The following is a 22,437-nucleotide window of genomic DNA, read 5'->3' on the forward strand; positions in this document are numbered from 1 at the left end:
CGTGAACATAATGACATGCAAACAAGGAACAGAGCTTTTGGTCCATCAAGGAGACTTAGCGATGGTGAAGTTAGATGTATACAGCTGTTTGAGTCTTATCTGAAAAACAAAATGATGTGCATCAAGGTACTATAATGCCCAACATATATACCAAGTTTGAACAAAATCCATCTGTAAACAGCTGAGAAATGCTTGATTTTGATGATTTTTTAGCACAAAAATGGCCACCATTCGGCTATTTTTAATAGGATCATCAAACCAATATATCTGTACATGTACATCTATGGCATGATGTATAATGAATATTTAAAATTTGAACATAATCGGTCACAGCAAGTCAAAGATATGGCATTAGAACCACAAAATGGCCTTTTGAATGTTATTTGAAAACAAAATGATGTGCATCAAGGTTCTGTAATGTCCAATGTATATACCAAGTGTGAACAAAATCCATCTGCAAACAGCCAAGAAATGCTTGATTTTTAGGATTTTTAGAACAAAAATGGCAGCCATTCGGCCATCTTGAATCAGATCGTGAAACAAATTGACGTGCATATGTATAATATCATGTATGATGTATGTGTGAAGTTTGATTGTGATTAGTCCAGGCATTTCTAAGATACAGGTCCGGACACATGCACCGATGCACAGAGGTCAAAACATAAGTCCCCGTTTTTGGACTGCATCCGAACAGGGACTAAAAATGGGTGCATATAGAATACATTTTGTTGTGAATTATTCTTCATATAAATTTTTGAATTATCATGTCAAAATCATTTTTTTTCAGGGTTTTTTTCTCCCAAAAAAACAAAAGAATGTAAAATGTTGACTTTCTGAAAAATGCACATAGAAACGGATGACAAGTCCACTGTTAGAAAGATGTTCCGAGGTTAATTTAATCTCCACTCAAGGCTATCTTGAAGCACTGCAGGAAATTGACCCTTACTGAATCATCTTTATGGATTAATCGGGATTCAGCTACCCTAGTGTTTGTAACAGTGTATATGGATTTGTGCATATTGGTTCTGGAGTTGACTAATTGACTAATAGTACATCCCTGCCATATAAATTGGCTAATAGTAAATCCCTGCCATATCAATTAGCTAATAGTAAATCCCTGCCATATAAATTGGCTAATAGTATATCCCTGCCATATAAATTGGCTAATAGTACATCCCTGCCATATAAATTGGCTAATAGTACATCCCTGCCATATAAATTGGCTAATAGTACAACCCTGCCATATAAATTGGCTAATAGTACATCCCTGCCATATAAATTGGCTAATAGTACATCCCTGTCATATATATTGGCTAATATTAAATCCCTGCCATATAAATTGGCTAATAGTACATCCCTGCCATACCAATTGGCTCATAGTACATCCCTGCCATATCAATTGGCTAATAGTACATCCCTGCCATATCAGTTTGCTAATAGTACATCCCTGCCATATCAGTTTGCTAATAGTACATCCCTGCCATACCAACTGGCTAATAGTACATCCCTGCCATATAAATTGGCTAATAGTACATCCCTGCCATATCAATTGGCTAATAGTACATCCCTGTCATATCAATTAGCTAATAGTAAATCCCTGCCATATCAATTGGCTAATAGTACATCCCTGCCATACCAATTGGCTAATAGTACATCCCTGCCATATCGATTGGCTAATGGTACATCCCTGCCATATTAATTGGCTAATAGTACATCCCTGCCATATTAATTGGCTAATAGTACATCCCTGCCATATCAATTGGCTAATAGTTCATCCCTGCCATACCAATTGGCTAATAGTACATCCCTGCCATATCAGTTTGCTAATAGTACATCCCTGCCATATCAGTTTGCTAATAGTACATCCCTGCCATACCAACTGGCTAATAGTACATCCCTGCCATATAAATTGGCTAATAGTACATCCCTGCCATATCAATTGGCTAATAGTACATCCCTGTCATATCAATTTGTTAATAGTACATCCCTGCCATATCAGTTTGCTAATAGCACATCCCAGCCATACCAACTGGCTAATAGTACATCCCTGCCATATAAATTGGCTAATAGCACATCCCTGCCATATCAATTGGCTAATAGTACATCCCTGCCATATCAATTGGCTAATAGTACATCCCTGCCATATCAATTTGCTAATGGTACATCTCTGCCTTATAAATTGGCTTATAGTACATCGCTGCCATATCAATTGGCTAATAGTACATCCCTGTCATATCAATTGGCTAATAGTACATCCCTGCCATATCAATTGGCTAATAGTACATCCCTGCCATATCAATTGGCTAATAGTACATCCCTGCCATATCAATTGGCTAATAGTACATCCCTGCCATACCAATTGGCTAATAGTACATCCCTGCCATATCAATTGGCTAATAGTACATGCCTGCCATATCAGTTTGCTAATAGCACATCCCTGCCATATCAGTTGGCTAATAGTACATCCCTGCCATACCAATTGGCGAATAGTACATCTCTGCCATATCAATTGGCTAATAGTACATCCCTCTCATATTAATTGGCTAATAGTACATCCCTGCCATACCAACAGGCTAATAGTACATCCCTGCCATACCAACTGGCTAATAGTACATCCCTGCTATACCAATTGGCTAATAATACATCCCTGCCATATCAATTGTCTAATGGTACATCCCTGCCATATGAATTGGCTAATAGTACATCCCTGCCATATCAATTAGCTAATGGTACATCTCTGCCTTATAAATTGGCTTATAGTACATCCCTGCCATATCAATTGGCTAATACTACATCCCTGCCAGATCAATTGGCTAATAGTACATCCCTGCCATATCAATTGGCTAATAGTACATCCCTGCCATACCAATTGGCTAATAGTACATCCCTGCCATACCAATTGGCTAATAGTACATCCCTGCCATATCAATTGGCTAATAGTACATCCCTGCCATATCAGTTTGCTAATAGCACATCCCTGCCATACCAACTGGCTAATAGTACATCCCTGCCAGATAAATTGGCTCATAGTACATCCCTGCCATACCAATTGGCTAATAGTACATCCCTGCCATATCAATTGGCTAATAGTACATCCCTGCCATAACAATTGGCTAATAGTACATCCCTGCCATATAAATTGGCTAATAGTACATCCCTGCCATATAAATTGGCTAATAGTACATCGCTGTCATATAAATTGGCTAATATTAAATCCCTGCCATATAAATTGGCTAATAGTACATCCCTATCATATCAATTAGCTAATAGTTAATCCCTGCCATATAAATTGGCTAATAGTACATCCCTGCTATACCAATTGGCTAATAGTACATCCCTGCCATATCGATTGGCTAATAGTACATCCCTGCCATATAAATTGGCTAATAGTACATCGCTGTCATATAAATTGGCTAATATTAAATCCCTGCCATATAAATTGGCTAATAGTACATCCCTATCATATCAATTAGCTAATAGTTAATCCCTGCCATATAAATTGGCTAATAGTACATCCCTGCTATACCAATTGGCTAATAGTACATCCCTGCCATATCGATTGGCTAATAGTACATCCCTGCCATATCAGTTTGCTAATAGCACATCCCTGCTATACCAACTGGCTAATAGTACATCCCTGCCATATAAATTGGCTAATAGTACATCCCTGCCATATCAATTGGCTAATAGTACATCCCTGCCATATCAGTTGGCTAATAGTACATCCCTGCCATATCAACTGGCTAATAGTACATCCCTGCCATATCAATTGGCTAATAGTACATCCCTGCCATATCAATTGGCTAATGGTACATCCCTGCCATATTAATTGGCTAATAGAATAGAATAGAATAGAATAGAATAGAATAGAATAGATTTATTCCACCAGAAAAAAAGAGGCAATTGTACAGGGAACTTTATCTGAATGAATAATAATAATATATATATTATTCCTGGTGGGGACCAGAGAGGTAGTTCTAGCAGAACTAATCTAGTCCCTGGCCCCAAAACCATACTCAACTGTTAAAATATATACGTTGTTGTGAATAGTGATACACAAAAAAAATTATATTGTTAAGTTAAAAATAAATAAATAAATACATAATTAAGTAAGTAAATAGTACATCCCTGCCATATTAATTGGCTAATAGTACATCCCTGCCATATCAATTGGCTAATAGTACATCCCTGCCATATCGATTGGCTAATAGTTCATCCCTGCCATACCAATTGGCTAATAGTACATCCCTGCCATATCAATTGGCTAATAGTACATCACTGCCATATCAGTTGGCTAATAGTACATCACTGCCATATCAGTTGGCTAATAGTACATCCCTGCCATATCAATTGGCTAATAGTACATCCCTGTCATATCAATTGGCTAATAGTACATCCCTGCCATATCAACTGGCTAATAGTACATCCCTGCCATATCAATTTGTTAATAGTACATCCCTGAACATTTTTGTTTGACTGAGTAGGAACAAATTGAATAATTAACAGAAAAGAGTTTTCTTCAACATAGTGACAAAACATTTCCTGAAAAGATCAAAAGAAAGCGTGGCAATGTAGTCCACACACTACTAGAATACTGAAGAAGACGAGTGAAAGTCATCTCAATTTATGCATGTGAGGGCGCTCTATTCATTATCTGTACTGTCCCATGGCTGCCATTAGCTATATCATCATGTTCTCTGTTTTGTGTTTTTGGTGTATATTCCTGTCTATTTTATACCCCATAGAACCTTCATGCATGTAATGTTTTTTGCTTGGACCTGATTCAAAATGGCTGACTGACAAGTCTGATGGCTAACTGGTGGTCATTTTACATTTCAATGATTACAATTTATGGGACACTACAATGGAACTAGCATAAAAATAACAATATCATTGTTGAGTTAGAAAAATAGTAAAATTATAATGACTTTTATTTTATATTTTATTTTTAATATCATTTGCATATATGTTATTTGTTACAGCATGAGATGATACATGCATTACTTTTTGTGACTGATAATAATAAGGTTAGTATAATCACTTTCAATTCATACTGTGGGGTTTGATTAGGGTTGACTTTATTGTATCAAAGTGATCTGAAATTCAAATATATGCCAAGCGGTATAAGATTAGTTTCTCAAAGTCTTTACCATGTAGGACAATCCAGAACACATTTAGTTTACAAGTGTATTCAGCTTCTACAATGTTTGTTTAGATATTCACATAATATATGGAGATAGAGAGTAATATGTATTCACATAATATATGGAGATAGAGAGTAATATGTATTCACATAATATATGGAGATAGAGAGTAATATGTATTCACATAATATATGGAGATAGATACTAATATATATTCACATAATATATGGAGATAGAGTAATATATAATCACATAATATATGGAGATAGATACTAATATATATTCACATAATATATGGCAATAGAGAGTAATATGTATTCACATAATATATGGAGATAGAGTATTATATAATCACATAATACATGGAGATAGATACTAATATATATTCACATAATATATGCCAATAGAGAGTAATATGTATTCACATAATATATGGAGATAGAGTAATATATATTCACATAATATATGGCAATATAGAGTAATATATATTCACATAATATATGGAGATAGAGATAATATATATTCACATAATATATTGCAATAGAGAGTAATATGTATTCACATAATATATGGAGATAGAGTAATATATTCACATAATATATGGCAATAGAGAGTAATATGTATTCACATAATATATGGAGATAGAGATAATATATATTCACATAATATATGGCAATATAGAGTAATATATATTCACATAATATATGGAGATAGAGTAATATATAATCACATAATATATGGAGATAGATACTAATATATATTCACATAATATATGGAGATAAAGAGTAATATGTATCCACATAATATATTGAAATGATGTAATATATATTCACATAATATATGGCAATATAGAGTAATATATAATCACATAATATATGGAGATAGATACTAATATATATTCACATAATATATGGCAATAGAGAGTAATATGTATTCACATAATATATGGAGATAGAGTAATATATATTCACATAATATATGGCAATATAGAGTAATATATATTCACATAATATATGGAGATAGAGATAATATATATTCACATAATATATGGCAATAGAGAGTAATATGTATTCACATAATATATGGAGATAGAGTAATATATAATCACATAATATATGGAGATAGAGAGTAATATATATTCACATAATATATGGCAATAGAGAGTAATATGTATTCACATAATATATGGAGATAGAGTAATATATATTCACATAATATATGGCAATATAGAGTAATATATATTCACATAATATATGGAGATAGAGATAATATATATTCACATAATATATGGCAATAGAGTGTAATATGTATTCACATAATATATGGAGATAGAGTAATATATATTCACATAATATATGGCAATAGAGAGTAATATGTATTCACATAATATATGGAGATAGAGATAATATATATTCACATAATATATGGCAATATAGAGTAATATATATTCACATAATATATGGAGATAGAGTAATATATAATCACATAATATATGGAAATACATACTAATATATATTCACATAATATATGGAGATAGAGAGTAATATGTATTCACATAATATATGGCAATAGAGAGTAATATGTATTCACATAATATATGGAGATAGAGATAATATTTATTCACATAATATATGGCAACATAGAGTAATATATAATCACATAATATATGGAGATAGAGTAATATATAATCACATAATATATGGAAATAGATACTAATATATATTCACATAATATATGGAGATAGAGAGTAATATGTATTCACATAATATATGGAGATAGAGTAATATATATTCACATAATATATGGCAATAGAGAGTAATATGTATTCACACAATATATGGAGATAGAGATAATATTTATTCACATAATATATGGAGATAGAAAGTAATTATATACTCACATAATATATGGTATTAGGTAGTAATATATTTTCACATAATATATGGCATTAGAGAGTAATATATATTCACATAATATATGGAGATAGAGAGTAATATGTATTCACATAATATATGACAATAGAGAGTAATATATATTCACAATATATGGCAATAGAGAGTAATATATATTCACATAATATATGGCAATAGAGATTAATATATAATCACATACTATATGGAGATACAGAGTAATTATATATTCAAATAATATATGGTATTAGGTAGTAATATATTTTCACATAATATATAGAGATAGAGAGCAATATATATTCACATAATCTATGGCAATAGAGAGTAATATATATTCACATGCCATATGGCAATAGACAGTAATATGCATTTTAACGTTGTATTTGGGTTATTTTGAATTTACCAAATTTTGAGCAATTTGTTCTTTGTTGTATATCATTGTTTAGGATATAGCAATGCTGTAAAAGTTACATATGATTTCAATAATATAGACTATTCTTATCATCATAGGATCATGATGGCCATGGACCTGAGTTTTTAAAACACATGCATAGATTGAACAAAGAAACTGGAACCAATATAAGTGTAAGTAATCTCACATAATTATTACATGTCCTCAATTTTATGCAAATCAGAATGGCAACATTGAGTGTATTTTGCCATCTAATCAAGCTTGCATTGACTGCAGTCACTTGTATAGACCATTTCTACTTATTGAATAGTTGTTCAAGATGGCAGCCATCGCTGTTAGTTGTACAGACCGTTTCTACTCATTTAATATTTGTTAGTCCTCGTTCGGACGCAGTACGAAAACAGGGATTTAGTTTTGACCTCCGTGCGTCCCTGCTTCTGTCAAACAATCAAACTTCACACATACATGATATTATACATATGCACATCAATTTGTTTCACAATCTGATTCAAGATGGCCGAATGTGGTTCTAGTGCCATATCTCTGACTTGCTGTGACTGATTATGTTCAAATTTTATATATTCATTATACATCATGTCATAGATTTACAGATATATTGGTTTGACGATCCTATTCAAAATGGCCGAATGGTGGCCATTTTTGTGCTGAAAAAATCATCAAATATCAAGCATTTCTGGCATTTATGGATGGATTTTGTTCAAACTTGTACATACATTAGACATTACGGATTCCTGATGCACGTCATTTTATTTTTCAGATCTGATTCAAAATGGCTGACTGGCGGCCATTTTGTTTTAATGAATGGGCTTCTAGACTCATATCTCTGACTTGCTTTCACTGATTATGTTCAAATTTTTAATATTTATTATACATCATGTCATAGATTTACAGATATATTGGTTTAACAATTCTATTCAAAATGGTCGAATGGTGGCCATTTTTGTGCTAAAAAATCATCATAATCAAGCATTTCTCGGCTGTTTACAGATGGATTTTGTTCAAACTTGGTATATACATTATACATCATATGACCTTGATGCAAACAATTTTATTTTTCAGATCGGATTCAAAATGACTGACTGGTGGCCATTTTGTTTAATGATTGAGCTTCTAGAGCCATATCTCTGAAATGCTTTGACTGACTATGTTCAAATTTTATATATTCATTATACATGTATTCAAAATGGCTGATTTTGTTTTAATTAATGTAACTCTCAATACTTGTTTGACAATCAGATACAAATGTCAATCATTTAAATGTTAAACAATCATCATAATCATATTTCTGACATGGTTATATTCTAGCTACTGTAGAATACTTTATTTTTGCTTGGAATTTATTTTCGCTATTTTCGCTGGAGGGATGATTCCGTGAAAATAAAATCCAGCGAATATACTTTTTTTCCTATATTTCACATTAAACTCATCAAAAATCAGTGAAAATAAATTCCATACAAAACGCCCAAAAAGCCTTTTCAGCGAAAATTAATTCCAGCGAAAATAAAGTATTCCACAGTATATTACTATAAACAAAACTATATATCTTAAATTTGATAACTAACGAGGACTGTTCCATGCATGGCTTGTTCAAGATGGCAACCACCGTTGTCACTTGTATAGACCATTTCTACTCATTGAATATTTTGTTCAAGATGACAGCCACCACTGTTACTTGTATAGACCTCTTCTACTCATTGAATAGTTGTTCAAGATGGCAGCCACCGCTGTCACTTTTATAGACCATTTCTACTCATTGAATAGTTGTTCAAGATGGCAGCCACCGCTGTCACTCTTATAGACCATTTCTACTCATTGAAAAGTTGTTCAAGATGGCAGCCACCGCTGTCACTTTTATAGACCATTTCTACTCATTGAATAGTTGTTCAAGATGGCAGCCACCACTGTTATGTTATAGACCATTTCTACTCATTGAATATTTGTTCAAGATGGCAGCCACCGCTGTCACTTGTATAGACCATTTCTACTCATTGAATATTTTGTTCAAGATGGCAGCCACCGCTGTCACTTGTATAGACCATTTCTACTCATTGAATATTTTGTTCAAGATGGCAGCCACCGCTGTCACTTGTATAGACCATTTCTACTCATTGAATATTTTGTTCAAGATGGCAGCCACCGCTGTCACTTGTATAGACCATTTCTACTCATTGAATATTTTGTTCAAGATGGCAGCCACCGCTGTCACTTGTATAGACCATTTCCACTCATTGAATAGTTGTTCAAGATGGCAGCCACCGCTGTCACTTTTATAGATCATTTCTACTCATTGAATAGATGTTCAAGATGGCAGGCACTGCTGTCACTTTTATAGACCATTTCTACTCATTGAAAAGTTGTTCAAGATGGCAGCTACCGCTGTCACTTGTATAGACCATTTCTGCTCATTGAATAGTTGTTCAAGATGGTAGCCGCCGCTGTCACTTTTATAGACCATTTCTACTCATTGAATATTTTGTTCAAGATGGCAGCCACCACTGTTACTTGTATAGACCTCTTCTACTCATTGAATAGTTGTTCAAGATGGCAGCCACCGCTGTCACTTTTATAGACCATTTCTACTCATTGAATAGTTGTTCAAGATGGCAGCCACCACTGTCACTCTTATAGACCATTTCTACTCATTGAAAAGTTGTTCAAGATGGCAGCCACCGCTGTCACTTTTATAGACCATTTCTACTCATTGAATAGTTGTTCAAGATGGCAGCCACCACTGTTATTTTATAGACCATTTCTACTCATTGAATATTTGTTCAAGATGGCAGCCATCGCTGTCACTTGTATAGACCATTTCTACTCATTGAATATTTTGTTCAAGATGGCAGCCACCGCTGTCACTTGTATAGACCATTTCTACTCATTGAATATTTTGTTCAAGATGGCAGCCACCGCTGTCACTTGTATAGACCATTTCTACTCATTGAATATTTTGTTCAAGATGGCAGCCACCGCTGTCACTTGTATAGACCATTTCTACTCATTGAATATTTTGTTCAAGATGGCAGCCACCGCTGTCACTTGTATAGACCATTTCCACTCATTGAATAGTTGTTCAAGATGGCAGCCACCGCTGTCACTTTTATAGATCATTTCTACTCATTGAATAGATGTTCAAGATGGCAGGCACTGCTGTCACTTTTATAGACCATTTCTACTCATTGAAAAGTTGTTCAAGATGGCAGCTACCGCTGTCACTTGTATAGACCATTTCTGCTCATTGAATAGTTGTTCAAGATGGTAGCCGCCGCTGTCACTTTTATAGACCATTTCTACTCATTGAAAAGTTGTTCAAGATGGCAGCCACTGCTGTCACTTTTATAGACCATTTCTACTCATTGAATATTTTGTTCAAGATGGCAGCCACCGCTGTCACTTGTATAGACCATTTCTACTCATTGAATATTTTGTTCAAGATGGCAGCCACCGCTGTCACTTGTATAGACCATTTCTACTCATTGAATAGATGTTCAAGATGGCAGGCACCGCTGTCACTTTTATAGACCATTTCTACTCATTGAAAAGTTGTTCAAGATGGCAGCCACCGCTGTCACTTGTATAGACAATTTCTACTCATTGAATAGTTGTTCAAGATGGTAGCCGCCGCTGTCACTTGTATAGATCATTTCTACTCATTGAATAGTTTTTCAAGATGGCAGCCACCGCTGTCACTTTTATAGATCATTTCTACTCATTGAATATTTTGTTCAAGATGGCAGCCACCGCTGTCACTTTTATAGACCATTTCTACTCATTGAATAGTTGTTCAAGATGGCAGCCACCGCTGTCACTTTTATAGATCATTTCTACTCATTGAATAGTTGTTCAAGATGGCAGGCACCGCTGTCACTTTTATAGACCATTTCTACTCATTGAAAAGTTGTTCAAGATGGCAGCCACTGCTGTCACTTTTATAGACCATTTCTACTCATTGAATATTTTGTTCAAGATGGCAGCTACCGCTGTCACTTGTATAGACCATTTCTGCTCATTGAATAGTTGTTGAAGATGGTAGCCGCCGCTGTCACTTTTATAGATCATTTCTACTCATTGAATAGTTGTTCAAGATGGTAGCCGCCGCTGTCACTTTTATAGATCATTTCTACTCATTGAATAGTTGTTCAAGATGGCAGCCACTGCTGTCACTTTTATAGACCATTTCTACTCATTGAATATTTTGTTCAAGATGGCAGCCACCGCTGTCACTTGTATAGACCATTTCCACTCTTTGAATAGTTGTTCAAGATGGCATTCACTGCTGTCACTTTTATAGACCATTTCTACTCATTGAATATTTTGTTCAAGATGGCAGCCACCGCTGTCACTTGTATAGACCATTTCTACTCATTGAATAGTTGTTTAAGATGGCAGCCACTGCTGTCACTTTTATAGACCATTTCTACTCATTGAATAGTTGTTTAAGATGGCAACCATCGCTGTCACTTTTATAGATCATTTCTACTCATTGAATATTTTGTTCAAGATGGCAGCCACCGCTGTCACTTGTATAGACCATTTCTACTCATTGAATAGTTGTTCAAGATGGCAGCTACCGCTGTCACTTGTATAGACCATTTCTACTCATTGAGTAGTTGTTCAAGATGGCAGCCACCGCTGTCACTTGTATAGATCATTTCTACTCATTGAATATTTTGTTCAAGATGGCAGCCACCGCTGTCACTTTTATAGACCATTTCTACTCATTGAATATTTTGTTCAAGATGGCAGCCACCGCTGTCACTTGTATAGACCATTTCCACTCATTGAATAGTTGTTCAAGATGGCAGCCACCGCTGTCACTTTTATAGATCATTTCTACTCATTGAATAGATGTTCAAGATGGCAGGCACTGCTGTCACTTTTACAGACCATTTCTACTCATTGAAAAGTTGTTCAAGATGGCAGCTACCGCTGTCACTTGTATAGACCATTTCTGCTCATTGAATAGTTGTTCAAGATGGTAGCCGCCGCTGTCACTTTTATAGACCATTTCTACTCATTGAAAAGTTGTTCAAGATGGCAGCCACTGCTGTCACTTTTATAGACCATTTCTACTCATTGAATATTTTGTTCAAGATGGCAGCCACCGCTGTCACTTGTATAGACCATTTCTACTCATTGAATATTTTGTTCAAGATGGCAGCCACCGCTGTCACTTGTATAGACCATTTCTACTCATTGAATATTTTGTTCAAGATGGCAGCCACCGCTGTCACTTGTATAGACCATTTCTACTCATTGAATAGATGTTCAAGATGGCAGGCACCGCTGTCACTTTTATAGACCATTTCTACTCATTGAAAAGTTGTTCAAGATGGCAGCCACCGCTGTCACTTGTATAGACAATTTCTACTCATTGAATAGTTGTTCAAGATGGTAGCCGCCGCTGTCACTTGTATAGATCATTTCTACTCATTGAATAGTTTTTCAAGGTGGCAGCCACCGCTGTCACTTTTATAGATCATTTCTACTCATTGAATATTTTGTTCAAGATGGCAGCCACCGCTGTCACTTTTATAGACCATTTCTACTCATTGAATAGTTGTTCAAGATGGCAGCCACCGCTGTCACTTTTATAGATCATTTCTACTCATTGAATAGTTGTTCAAGATGGCAGGCACCGCTGTCACTTTTATAGACCATTTCTACTCATTGAAAAGTTGTTCAAGATGGCAGCCACTGCTGTCACTTTTATAGACCATTTCTACTCATTGAATATTTTGTTCAAGATGGCAGCTACCGCTGTCACTTGTATAGACCATTTCTGCTCATTGAATAGTTGTTGAAGATGGTAGCCGCCGCTGTCACTTTTATAGATCATTTCTACTCATTGAATAGTTGTTCAAGATGGTAGCCGCCGCTGTCACTTTTATAGATCATTTCTACTCATTGAATAGTTGTTCAAGATGGCAGCCACTGCTGTCACTTTTATAGACCATTTCTACTCATTGAATATTTTGTTCAAGATGGCAGCCACCGCTGTCACTTGTATAGACCATTTCCACTCTTTGAATAGTTGTTCAAGATGGCATTCACTGCTGTCACTTTTATAGACCATTTCTACTCATTGAATATTTTGTTCAAGATGGCAGCCACCGCTGTCACTTGTATAGACCATTTCTACTCATTGAATAGTTGTTTAAGATGGCAGCCACTGCTGTCACTTTTATAGACCATTTCTACTCATTGAATAGTTGTTTAAGATGGCAACCATCGCTGTCACTTTTATAGATCATTTCTACTCATTGAATATTTTGTTCAAGATGGCAGCCACCGCTGTCACTTGTATAGACCATTTCTACTCATTGAATAGTTGTTCAAGATGGCAGCTACCGCTGTCACTTGTATAGACCATTTCTACTCATTGAGTAGTTGTTCAAGATGGCAGCCACCGCTGTCACTTGTATAGATCATTTCTACTCATTGAATATTTTGTTCAAGATGGCAGCCACCGCTGTCACTTTTATAGACCATTTCTACTCATTGAATATTTTGTTCAAGATGGCAGCCACCGCTGTCACTTGTATAGACCATTTCTACTCATTGAATAGTTGTTCAAGATGGCAGCCACCGCTGTCACTTTTATAGACCATTTCTACTCATTGAATAGTTGTTCAAGATGGCAGCCACCACTGTTATGTTATAGACCATTTCTACTCATTGAATATTTGTTCAAGATGGCAGCCACCGCTGTCACTTGTATAGACCATTTCTACTCATTGAATATTTTGTTCAAGATGGCAGCCACCGCTGTCACTTGTATAGACCATTTCTACTCATTGAATATTTTGTTCAAGATGGCAGCCACCGCTGTCACTTGTATAGACCATTTCTACTCATTGAATATTTTGTTCAAGATGGCAGCCACCGCTGTCACTTGTATAGACCATTTCTACTCATTGAATATTTTGTTCAAGATGGCAGCCACCGCTGTCACTTGTATAGACCATTTCCACTCATTGAATAGTTGTTCAAGATGGCAGCCACCGCTGTCACTTTTATAGATCATTTCTACTCATTGAATAGATGTTCAAGATGGCAGGCACTGCTGTCACTTTTATAGACCATTTCTACTCATTGAAAAGTTGTTCAAGATGGCAGCTACCGCTGTCACTTGTATAGACCATTTCTGCTCATTGAATAGTTGTTCAAGATGGTAGCCGCCGCTGTCACTTTTATAGACCATTTCTACTCATTGAATATTTTGTTCAAGATGGCAGCCACCACTGTTACTTGTATAGACCTCTTCTACTCATTGAATAGTTGTTCAAGATGGCAGCCACCGCTGTCACTTTTATAGACCATTTCTACTCATTGAATAGTTGTTCAAGATGGCAGCCACCGCTGTCACTCTTATAGACCATTTCTACTCATTGAAAAGTTGTTCAAGATGGCAGCCACCGCTGTCACTTTTATAGACCATTTCTACTCATTGAATAGTTGTTCAAGATGGCAGCCACCACTGTTATTTTATAGACCATTTCTACTCATTGAATATTTGTTCAAGATGGCAGCCATCGCTGTCACTTGTATAGACCATTTCTACTCATTGAATATTTTGTTCAAGATGGCAGCCACCGCTGTCACTTGTATAGACCATTTCTACTCATTGAATATTTTGTTCAAGATGGCAGCCACCGCTGTCACTTGTATAGACCATTTCTACTCATTGAATATTTTGTTCAAGATGGCAGCCACCGCTGTCACTTGTATAGACCATTTCTACTCATTGAATATTTTGTTCAAGATGGCAGCCACCGCTGTCACTTGTATAGACCATTTCCACTCATTGAATAGTTGTTCAAGATGGCAGCCACCGCTGTCACTTTTATAGATCATTTCTACTCATTGAATAGATGTTCAAGATGGCAGGCACTGCTGTCACTTTTATAGACCATTTCTACTCATTGAAAAGTTGTTCAAGATGGCAGCTACCGCTGTCACTTGTATAGACCATTTCTGCTCATTGAATAGTTGTTCAAGATGGTAGCCGCCGCTGTCACTTTTATAGACCATTTCTACTCATTGAAAAGTTGTTCAAGATGGCAGCCACTGCTGTCACTTTTATAGACCATTTCTACTCATTGAATATTTTGTTCAAGATGGCAGCCACCGCTGTCACTTGTATAGACCATTTCTACTCATTGAATATTTTGTTCAAGATGGCAGCCACCGCTGTCACTTGTATAGACCATTTCTACTCATTGAATAGATGTTCAAGATGGCAGGCACCGCTGTCACTTTTATAGACCATTTCTACTCATTGAAAAGTTGTTCAAGATGGCAGCCACCGCTGTCACTTGTATAGACAATTTCTACTCATTGAATAGTTGTTCAAGATGGTAGCCGCCGCTGTCACTTGTATAGATCATTTCTACTCATTGAATAGTTTTTCAAGATGGCAGCCACCGCTGTCACTTTTATAGATCATTTCTACTCATTGAATATTTTGTTCAAGATGGCAGCCACCGCTGTCACTTTTATAGACCATTTCTACTCATTGAATAGTTGTTCAAGATGGCAGCCACCGCTGTCACTTTTATAGATCATTTCTACTCATTGAATAGTTGTTCAAGATGGCAGGCACCGCTGTCACTTTTATAGACCATTTCTACTCATTGAAAAGTTGTTCAAGATGGCAGCCACTGCTGTCACTTTTATAGACCATTTCTACTCATTGAATATTTTGTTCAAGATGGCAGCTACCGCTGTCACTTGTATAGACCATTTCTGCTCATTGAATAGTTGTTGAAGATGGTAGCCGCCGCTGTCACTTTTATAGATCATTTCTACTCATTGAATAGTTGTTCAAGATGGTAGCCGCCGCTGTCACTTTTATAGATCATTTCTACTCATTGAATAGTTGTTCAAGATGGCAGCCACTGCTGTCACTTTTATAGACCATTTCTACTCATTGAATAGTTGTTCAAGATGGCAGCCACCACTGTTATTTTATAGACCATTTCTACTCATTGAATATTTGTTCAAGATGGCAGCCATCGCTGTCACTTGTATAGACCATTTCTACTCATTGAATATTTTGTTCAAGATGGCAGCCACCGCTGTCACTTGTATAGACCATTTCTACTCATTGAATATTTTGTTCAAGATGGCAGCCACCGCTGTCACTTGTATAGACCATTTCTACTCATTGAATATTTTGTTCAAGATGGCAGCCACCGCTGTCACTTGTATAGACCATTTCTACTCATTGAATATTTTGTTCAAGATGGCAGCCACCGCTGTCACTTGTATAGACCATTTCCACTCATTGAATAGTTGTTCAAGATGGCAGCCACCGCTGTCACTTTTATAGATCATTTCTACTCATTGAATAGATGTTCAAGATGGCAGGCACTGCTGTCACTTTTATAGACCATTTCTACTCATTGAAAAGTTGTTCAAGATGGCAGCTACCGCTGTCACTTGTATAGACCATTTCTGCTCATTGAATAGTTGTTCAAGATGGTAGCCGCCGCTGTCACTTTTATAGACCATTTCTACTCATTGAAAAGTTGTTCAAGATGGCAGCCACTGCTGTCACTTTTATAGACCATTTCTACTCATTGAATATTTTGTTCAAGATGGCAGCCACCGCTGTCACTTGTATAGACCATTTCTACTCATTGAATATTTTGTTCAAGATGGCAGCCACCGCTGTCACTTGTATAGACCATTTCTACTCATTGAATAGATGTTCAAGATGGCAGGCACCGCTGTCACTTTTATAGACCATTTCTACTCATTGAAAAGTTGTTCAAGATGGCAGCCACCGCTGTCACTTGTATAGACAATTTCTACTCATTGAATAGTTGTTCAAGATGGTAGCCGCCGCTGTCACTTGTATAGATCATTTCTACTCATTGAATAGTTTTTCAAGATGGCAGCCACCGCTGTCACTTTTATAGATCATTTCTACTCATTGAATATTTTGTTCAAGATGGCAGCCACCGCTGTCACTTTTATAGACCATTTCTACTCATTGAATAGTTGTTCAAGATGGCAGCCACCGCTGTCACTTTTATAGATCATTTCTACTCATTGAATAGTTGTTCAAGATGGCAGGCACCGCTGTCACTTTTATAGACCATTTCTACTCATTGAAAAGTTGTTCAAGATGGCAGCCACTGCTGTCACTTTTATAGACCATTTCTACTCATTGAATATTTTGTTCAAGATGGCAGCTACCGCTGTCACTTGTATAGACCATTTCTGCTCATTGAATAGTTGTTGAAGATGGTAGCCGCCGCTGTCACTTTTATAGATCATTTCTACTCATTGAATAGTTGTTCAAGATGGTAGCCGCCGCTGTCACTTTTATAGATCATTTCTACTCATTGAATAGTTGTTCAAGATGGCAGCCACTGCTGTCACTTTTATAGACCATTTCTACTCATTGAATATTTTGTTCAAGATGGCAGCCACCGCTGTCACTTGTATAGACCATTTCCACTCTTTGAATAGTTGTTCAAGATGGCATTCACTGCTGTCACTTTTATAGACCATTTCTACTCATTGAATATTTTGTTCAAGATGGCAGCCACCTCTGTCACGCTGTCACTTGTATAGACCATTTCTACTCATTGAATAGTTGTTTAAGATGGCAGCCACTGCTGTCACTTTTATAGACCATTTCTACTCATTGAATAGTTGTTTAAGATGGCAACCATCGCTGTCACTTTTATAGATCATTTCTACTCATTGAATATTTTGTTCAAGATGGCAGCCACCGCTGTCACTTGTATAGACCATTTCTACTCATTGAATAGTTGTTCAAGATGGCAGCTACCGCTGTCACTTGTATAGACCATTTCTACTCATTGAGTAGTTGTTCAAGATGGCAGCCACCGCTGTCACTTGTATAGATCATTTCTACTCATTGAATATTTTGTTCAAGATGGCAGCCACCGCTGTCACTTTTATAGACCATTTCTACTCATTGAATATTTTGTTCAAGATGGCAGCCACCGCTGTCACTTGTATAGACCATTTCCACTCATTGAATAGTTGTTCAAGATGGCAGCCACCGCTGTCACTTTTATAGATCATTTCTACTCATTGAATAGATGTTCAAGATGGCAGGCACTGCTGTCACTTTTACAGACCATTTCTACTCATTGAAAAGTTGTTCAAGATGGCAGCTACCGCTGTCACTTGTATAGACCATTTCTGCTCATTGAATAGTTGTTCAAGATGGTAGCCGCCGCTGTCACTTTTATAGACCATTTCTACTCATTGAAAAGTTGTTCAAGATGGCAGCCACTGCTGTCACTTTTATAGACCATTTCTACTCATTGAATATTTTGTTCAAGATGGCAGCCACCGCTGTCACTTGTATAGACCATTTCTACTCATTGAATATTTTGTTCAAGATGGCAGCCACCGCTGTCACTTGTATAGACCATTTCTACTCATTGAATATTTTGTTCAAGATGGCAGCCACCGCTGTCACTTGTATAGACCATTTCTACTCATTGAATAGATGTTCAAGATGGCAGGCACCGCTGTCACTTTTATAGACCATTTCTACTCATTGAAAAGTTGTTCAAGATGGCAGCCACCGCTGTCACTTGTATAGACAATTTCTACTCATTGAATAGTTGTTCAAGATGGTAGCCGCCGCTGTCACTTGTATAGATCATTTCTACTCATTGAATAGTTTTTCAAGGTGGCAGCCACCGCTGTCACTTTTTATAGATCATTTCTACTCATTGAATATTTTGTTCAAGATGGCAGCCACCGCTGTCACTTTTATAGACCATTTCTACTCATTGAATAGTTGTTCAAGATGGCAGCCACCGCTGTCACTTTTATAGATCATTTCTACTCATTGAATAGTTGTTCAAGATGGCAGGCACCGCTGTCACTTTTATAGACCATTTCTACTCATTGAAAAGTTGTTCAAGATGGCAGCCACTGCTGTCACTTTTATAGACCATTTCTACTCATTGAATATTTTGTTCAAGATGGCAGCTACCGCTGTCACTTGTATAGACCATTTCTGCTCATTGAATAGTTGTTGAAGATGGTAGCCGCCGCTGTCACTTTTATAGATCATTTCTACTCATTGAATAGTTGTTCAAGATGGTAGCCGCCGCTGTCACTTTTATAGATCATTTCTACTCATTGAATAGTTGTTCAAGATGGCAGCCACTGCTGTCACTTTTATAGACCATTTCTACTCATTGAATATTTTGTTCAAGATGGCAGCCACCGCTGTCACTTGTATAGACCATTTCCACTCTTTGAATAGTTGTTCAAGATGGCATTCACTGCTGTCACTTTTATAGACCATTTCTACTCATTGAATATTTTGTTCAAGATGGCAGCCACCGCTGTCACTTGTATAGACCATTTCTACTCATTGAATAGTTGTTTAAGATGGCAGCCACTGCTGTCACTTTTATAGACCATTTCTACTCATTGAATAGTTGTTTAAGATGGCAACCATCGCTGTCACTTTTATAGATCATTTCTACTCATTGAATATTTTGTTCAAGATGGCAGCCACCGCTGTCACTTGTATAGACCATTTCTACTCATTGAATAGTTGTTCAAGATGGCAGCTACCGCTGTCACTTGTATAGACCATTTCTACTCATTGAGTAGTTGTTCAAGATGGCAGCCACCGCTGTCACTTGTATAGATCATTTCTACTCATTGAATATTTTGTTCAAGATGGCAGCCACCGCTGTCACTTTTATAGACCATTTCTACTCATTGAATATTTTGTTCAAGATGGCAGCCACCGCTGTCACTTGTATAGACCATTTCTACTCATTGAATAGTTGTTCAAGATGGCAGCCACCGCTGTCACTCTTATAGACCATTTCTACTCATTGAAAAGTTGTTCAAGATGGCAGCCACCGCTGTCACTTTTATAGACCATTTCTACTCATTGAATAGTTGTTCAAGATGGCAGCCACCACTGTTATGTTATAGACCATTTCTACTCATTGAATATTTGTTCAAGATGGCAGCCACCGCTGTCACTTGTATAGACCATTTCTACTCATTGAATATTTTGTTCAAGATGGCAGCCACCGCTGTCACTTGTATAGACCATTTCTACTCATTGAATATTTTGTTCAAGATGGCAGCCACCGCTGTCACTTGTATAGACCATTTCTACTCATTGAATATTTTGTTCAAGATGGCAGCCACCGCTGTCACTTGTATAGACCATTTCTACTCATTGAATATTTTGTTCAAGATGGCAGCCACCGCTGTCACTTGTATAGACCATTTCCACTCATTGAATAGTTGTTCAAGATGGCAGCCACCGCTGTCACTTTTATAGATCATTTCTACTCATTGAATAGATGTTCAAGATGGCAGGCACTGCTGTCACTTTTATAGACCATTTCTACTCATTGAAAAGTTGTTCAAGATGGCAGCTACCGCTGTCACTTGTATAGACCATTTCTGCTCATTGAATAGTTGTTCAAGATGGTAGCCGCCGCTGTCACTTTTATAGACCATTTCTACTCATTGAATATTTTGTTCAAGATGGCAGCCACCACTGTTACTTGTATAGACCTCTTCTACTCATTGAATAGTTGTTCAAGATGGCAGCCACCGCTGTCACTTTTATAGACCATTTCTACTCATTGAATAGTTGTTCAAGATGGCAGCCACCGCTGTCACTCTTATAGACCATTTCTACTCATTGAAAAGTTGTTCAAGATGGCAGCCACCGCTGTCACTTTTATAGACCATTTCTACTCATTGAATAGTTGTTCAAGATGGCAGCCACCACTGTTATTTTATAGACCATTTCTACTCATTGAATATTTGTTCAAGATGGCAGCCATCGCTGTCACTTGTATAGACCATTTCTACTCATTGAATATTTTGTTCAAGATGGCAGCCACCGCTGTCACTTGTATAGACCATTTCTACTCATTGAATATTTTGTTCAAGATGGCAGCCACCGCTGTCACTTGTATAGACCATTTCTACTCATTGAATATTTTGTTCAAGATGGCAGCCACCGCTGTCACTTGTATAGACCATTTCTACTCATTGAATATTTTGTTCAAGATGGCAGCCACCGCTGTCACTTGTATAGACCATTTCCACTCATTGAATAGTTGTTCAAGATGGCAGCCACCGCTGTCACTTTTATAGATCATTTCTACTCATTGAATAGATGTTCAAGATGGCAGGCACTGCTGTCACTTTTATAGACCATTTCTACTCATTGAAAAGTTGTTCAAGATGGCAGCTACCGCTGTCACTTGTATAGACCATTTCTGCTCATTGAATAGTTGTTCAAGATGGTAGCCGCCGCTGTCACTTTTATAGACCATTTCTACTCATTGAAAAGTTGTTCAAGATGGCAGCCACTGCTGTCACTTTTATAGACCATTTCTACTCATTGAATATTTTGTTCAAGATGGCAGCCACCGCTGTCACTTGTATAGACCATTTCTACTCATTGAATATTTTGTTCAAGATGGCAGCCACCGCTGTCACTTGTATAGACCATTTCTACTCATTGAATAGATGTTCAAGATGGCAGGCACCGCTGTCACTTTTATAGACCATTTCTACTCATTGAAAAGTTGTTCAAGATGGCAGCCACCGCTGTCACTTGTATAGACAATTTCTACTCATTGAATAGTTGTTCAAGATGGTAGCCGCCGCTGTCACTTGTATAGATCATTTCTACTCATTGAATAGTTTTTCAAGATGGCAGCCACCGCTGTCACTTTTATAGATCATTTCTACTCATTGAATATTTTGTTCAAGATGGCAGCCACCGCTGTCACTTTTATAGACCATTTCTACTCATTGAATAGTTGTTCAAGATGGCAGCCACCACTGTCACTTTTATAGATCATTTCTACTCATTGAATAGTTGTTCAAGATGGCAGGCACCGCTGTCACTTTTATAGACCATTTCTACTCATTGAAAAGTTGTTCAAGATGG

At 36.7% G+C, this 22,437-nt stretch overlaps 1 protein-coding gene across 1 annotated transcript in view; it reads left to right on the top strand.

Annotated features, from left to right (window-relative positions):
• LOC100366572 (DNA-dependent metalloprotease SPRTN-like) overlaps window positions 1–22,437 on the top strand; it is a 54,800-nt gene that overhangs the window by 11,328 nt on the left and 21,035 nt on the right. The window contains exons 3-4 of the mRNA XM_078014510.2: window positions 4,983–5,027; window positions 7,565–7,639. Of these exons, the coding sequence (XP_077870636.1) occupies window positions 4,983–5,027; window positions 7,565–7,639 (120 nt within the window). The remainder of the gene's footprint in view (window positions 1–4,982; window positions 5,028–7,564; window positions 7,640–22,437) is intronic.

This window comes from Saccoglossus kowalevskii, chromosome 2, assembly GCF_978046115.1.
Source record: "Saccoglossus kowalevskii chromosome 2, keSacKowa6.1, whole genome shotgun sequence".
In the NCBI taxonomy this organism is placed as follows: Eukaryota; Metazoa; Hemichordata; class Enteropneusta; family Harrimaniidae; genus Saccoglossus; species Saccoglossus kowalevskii.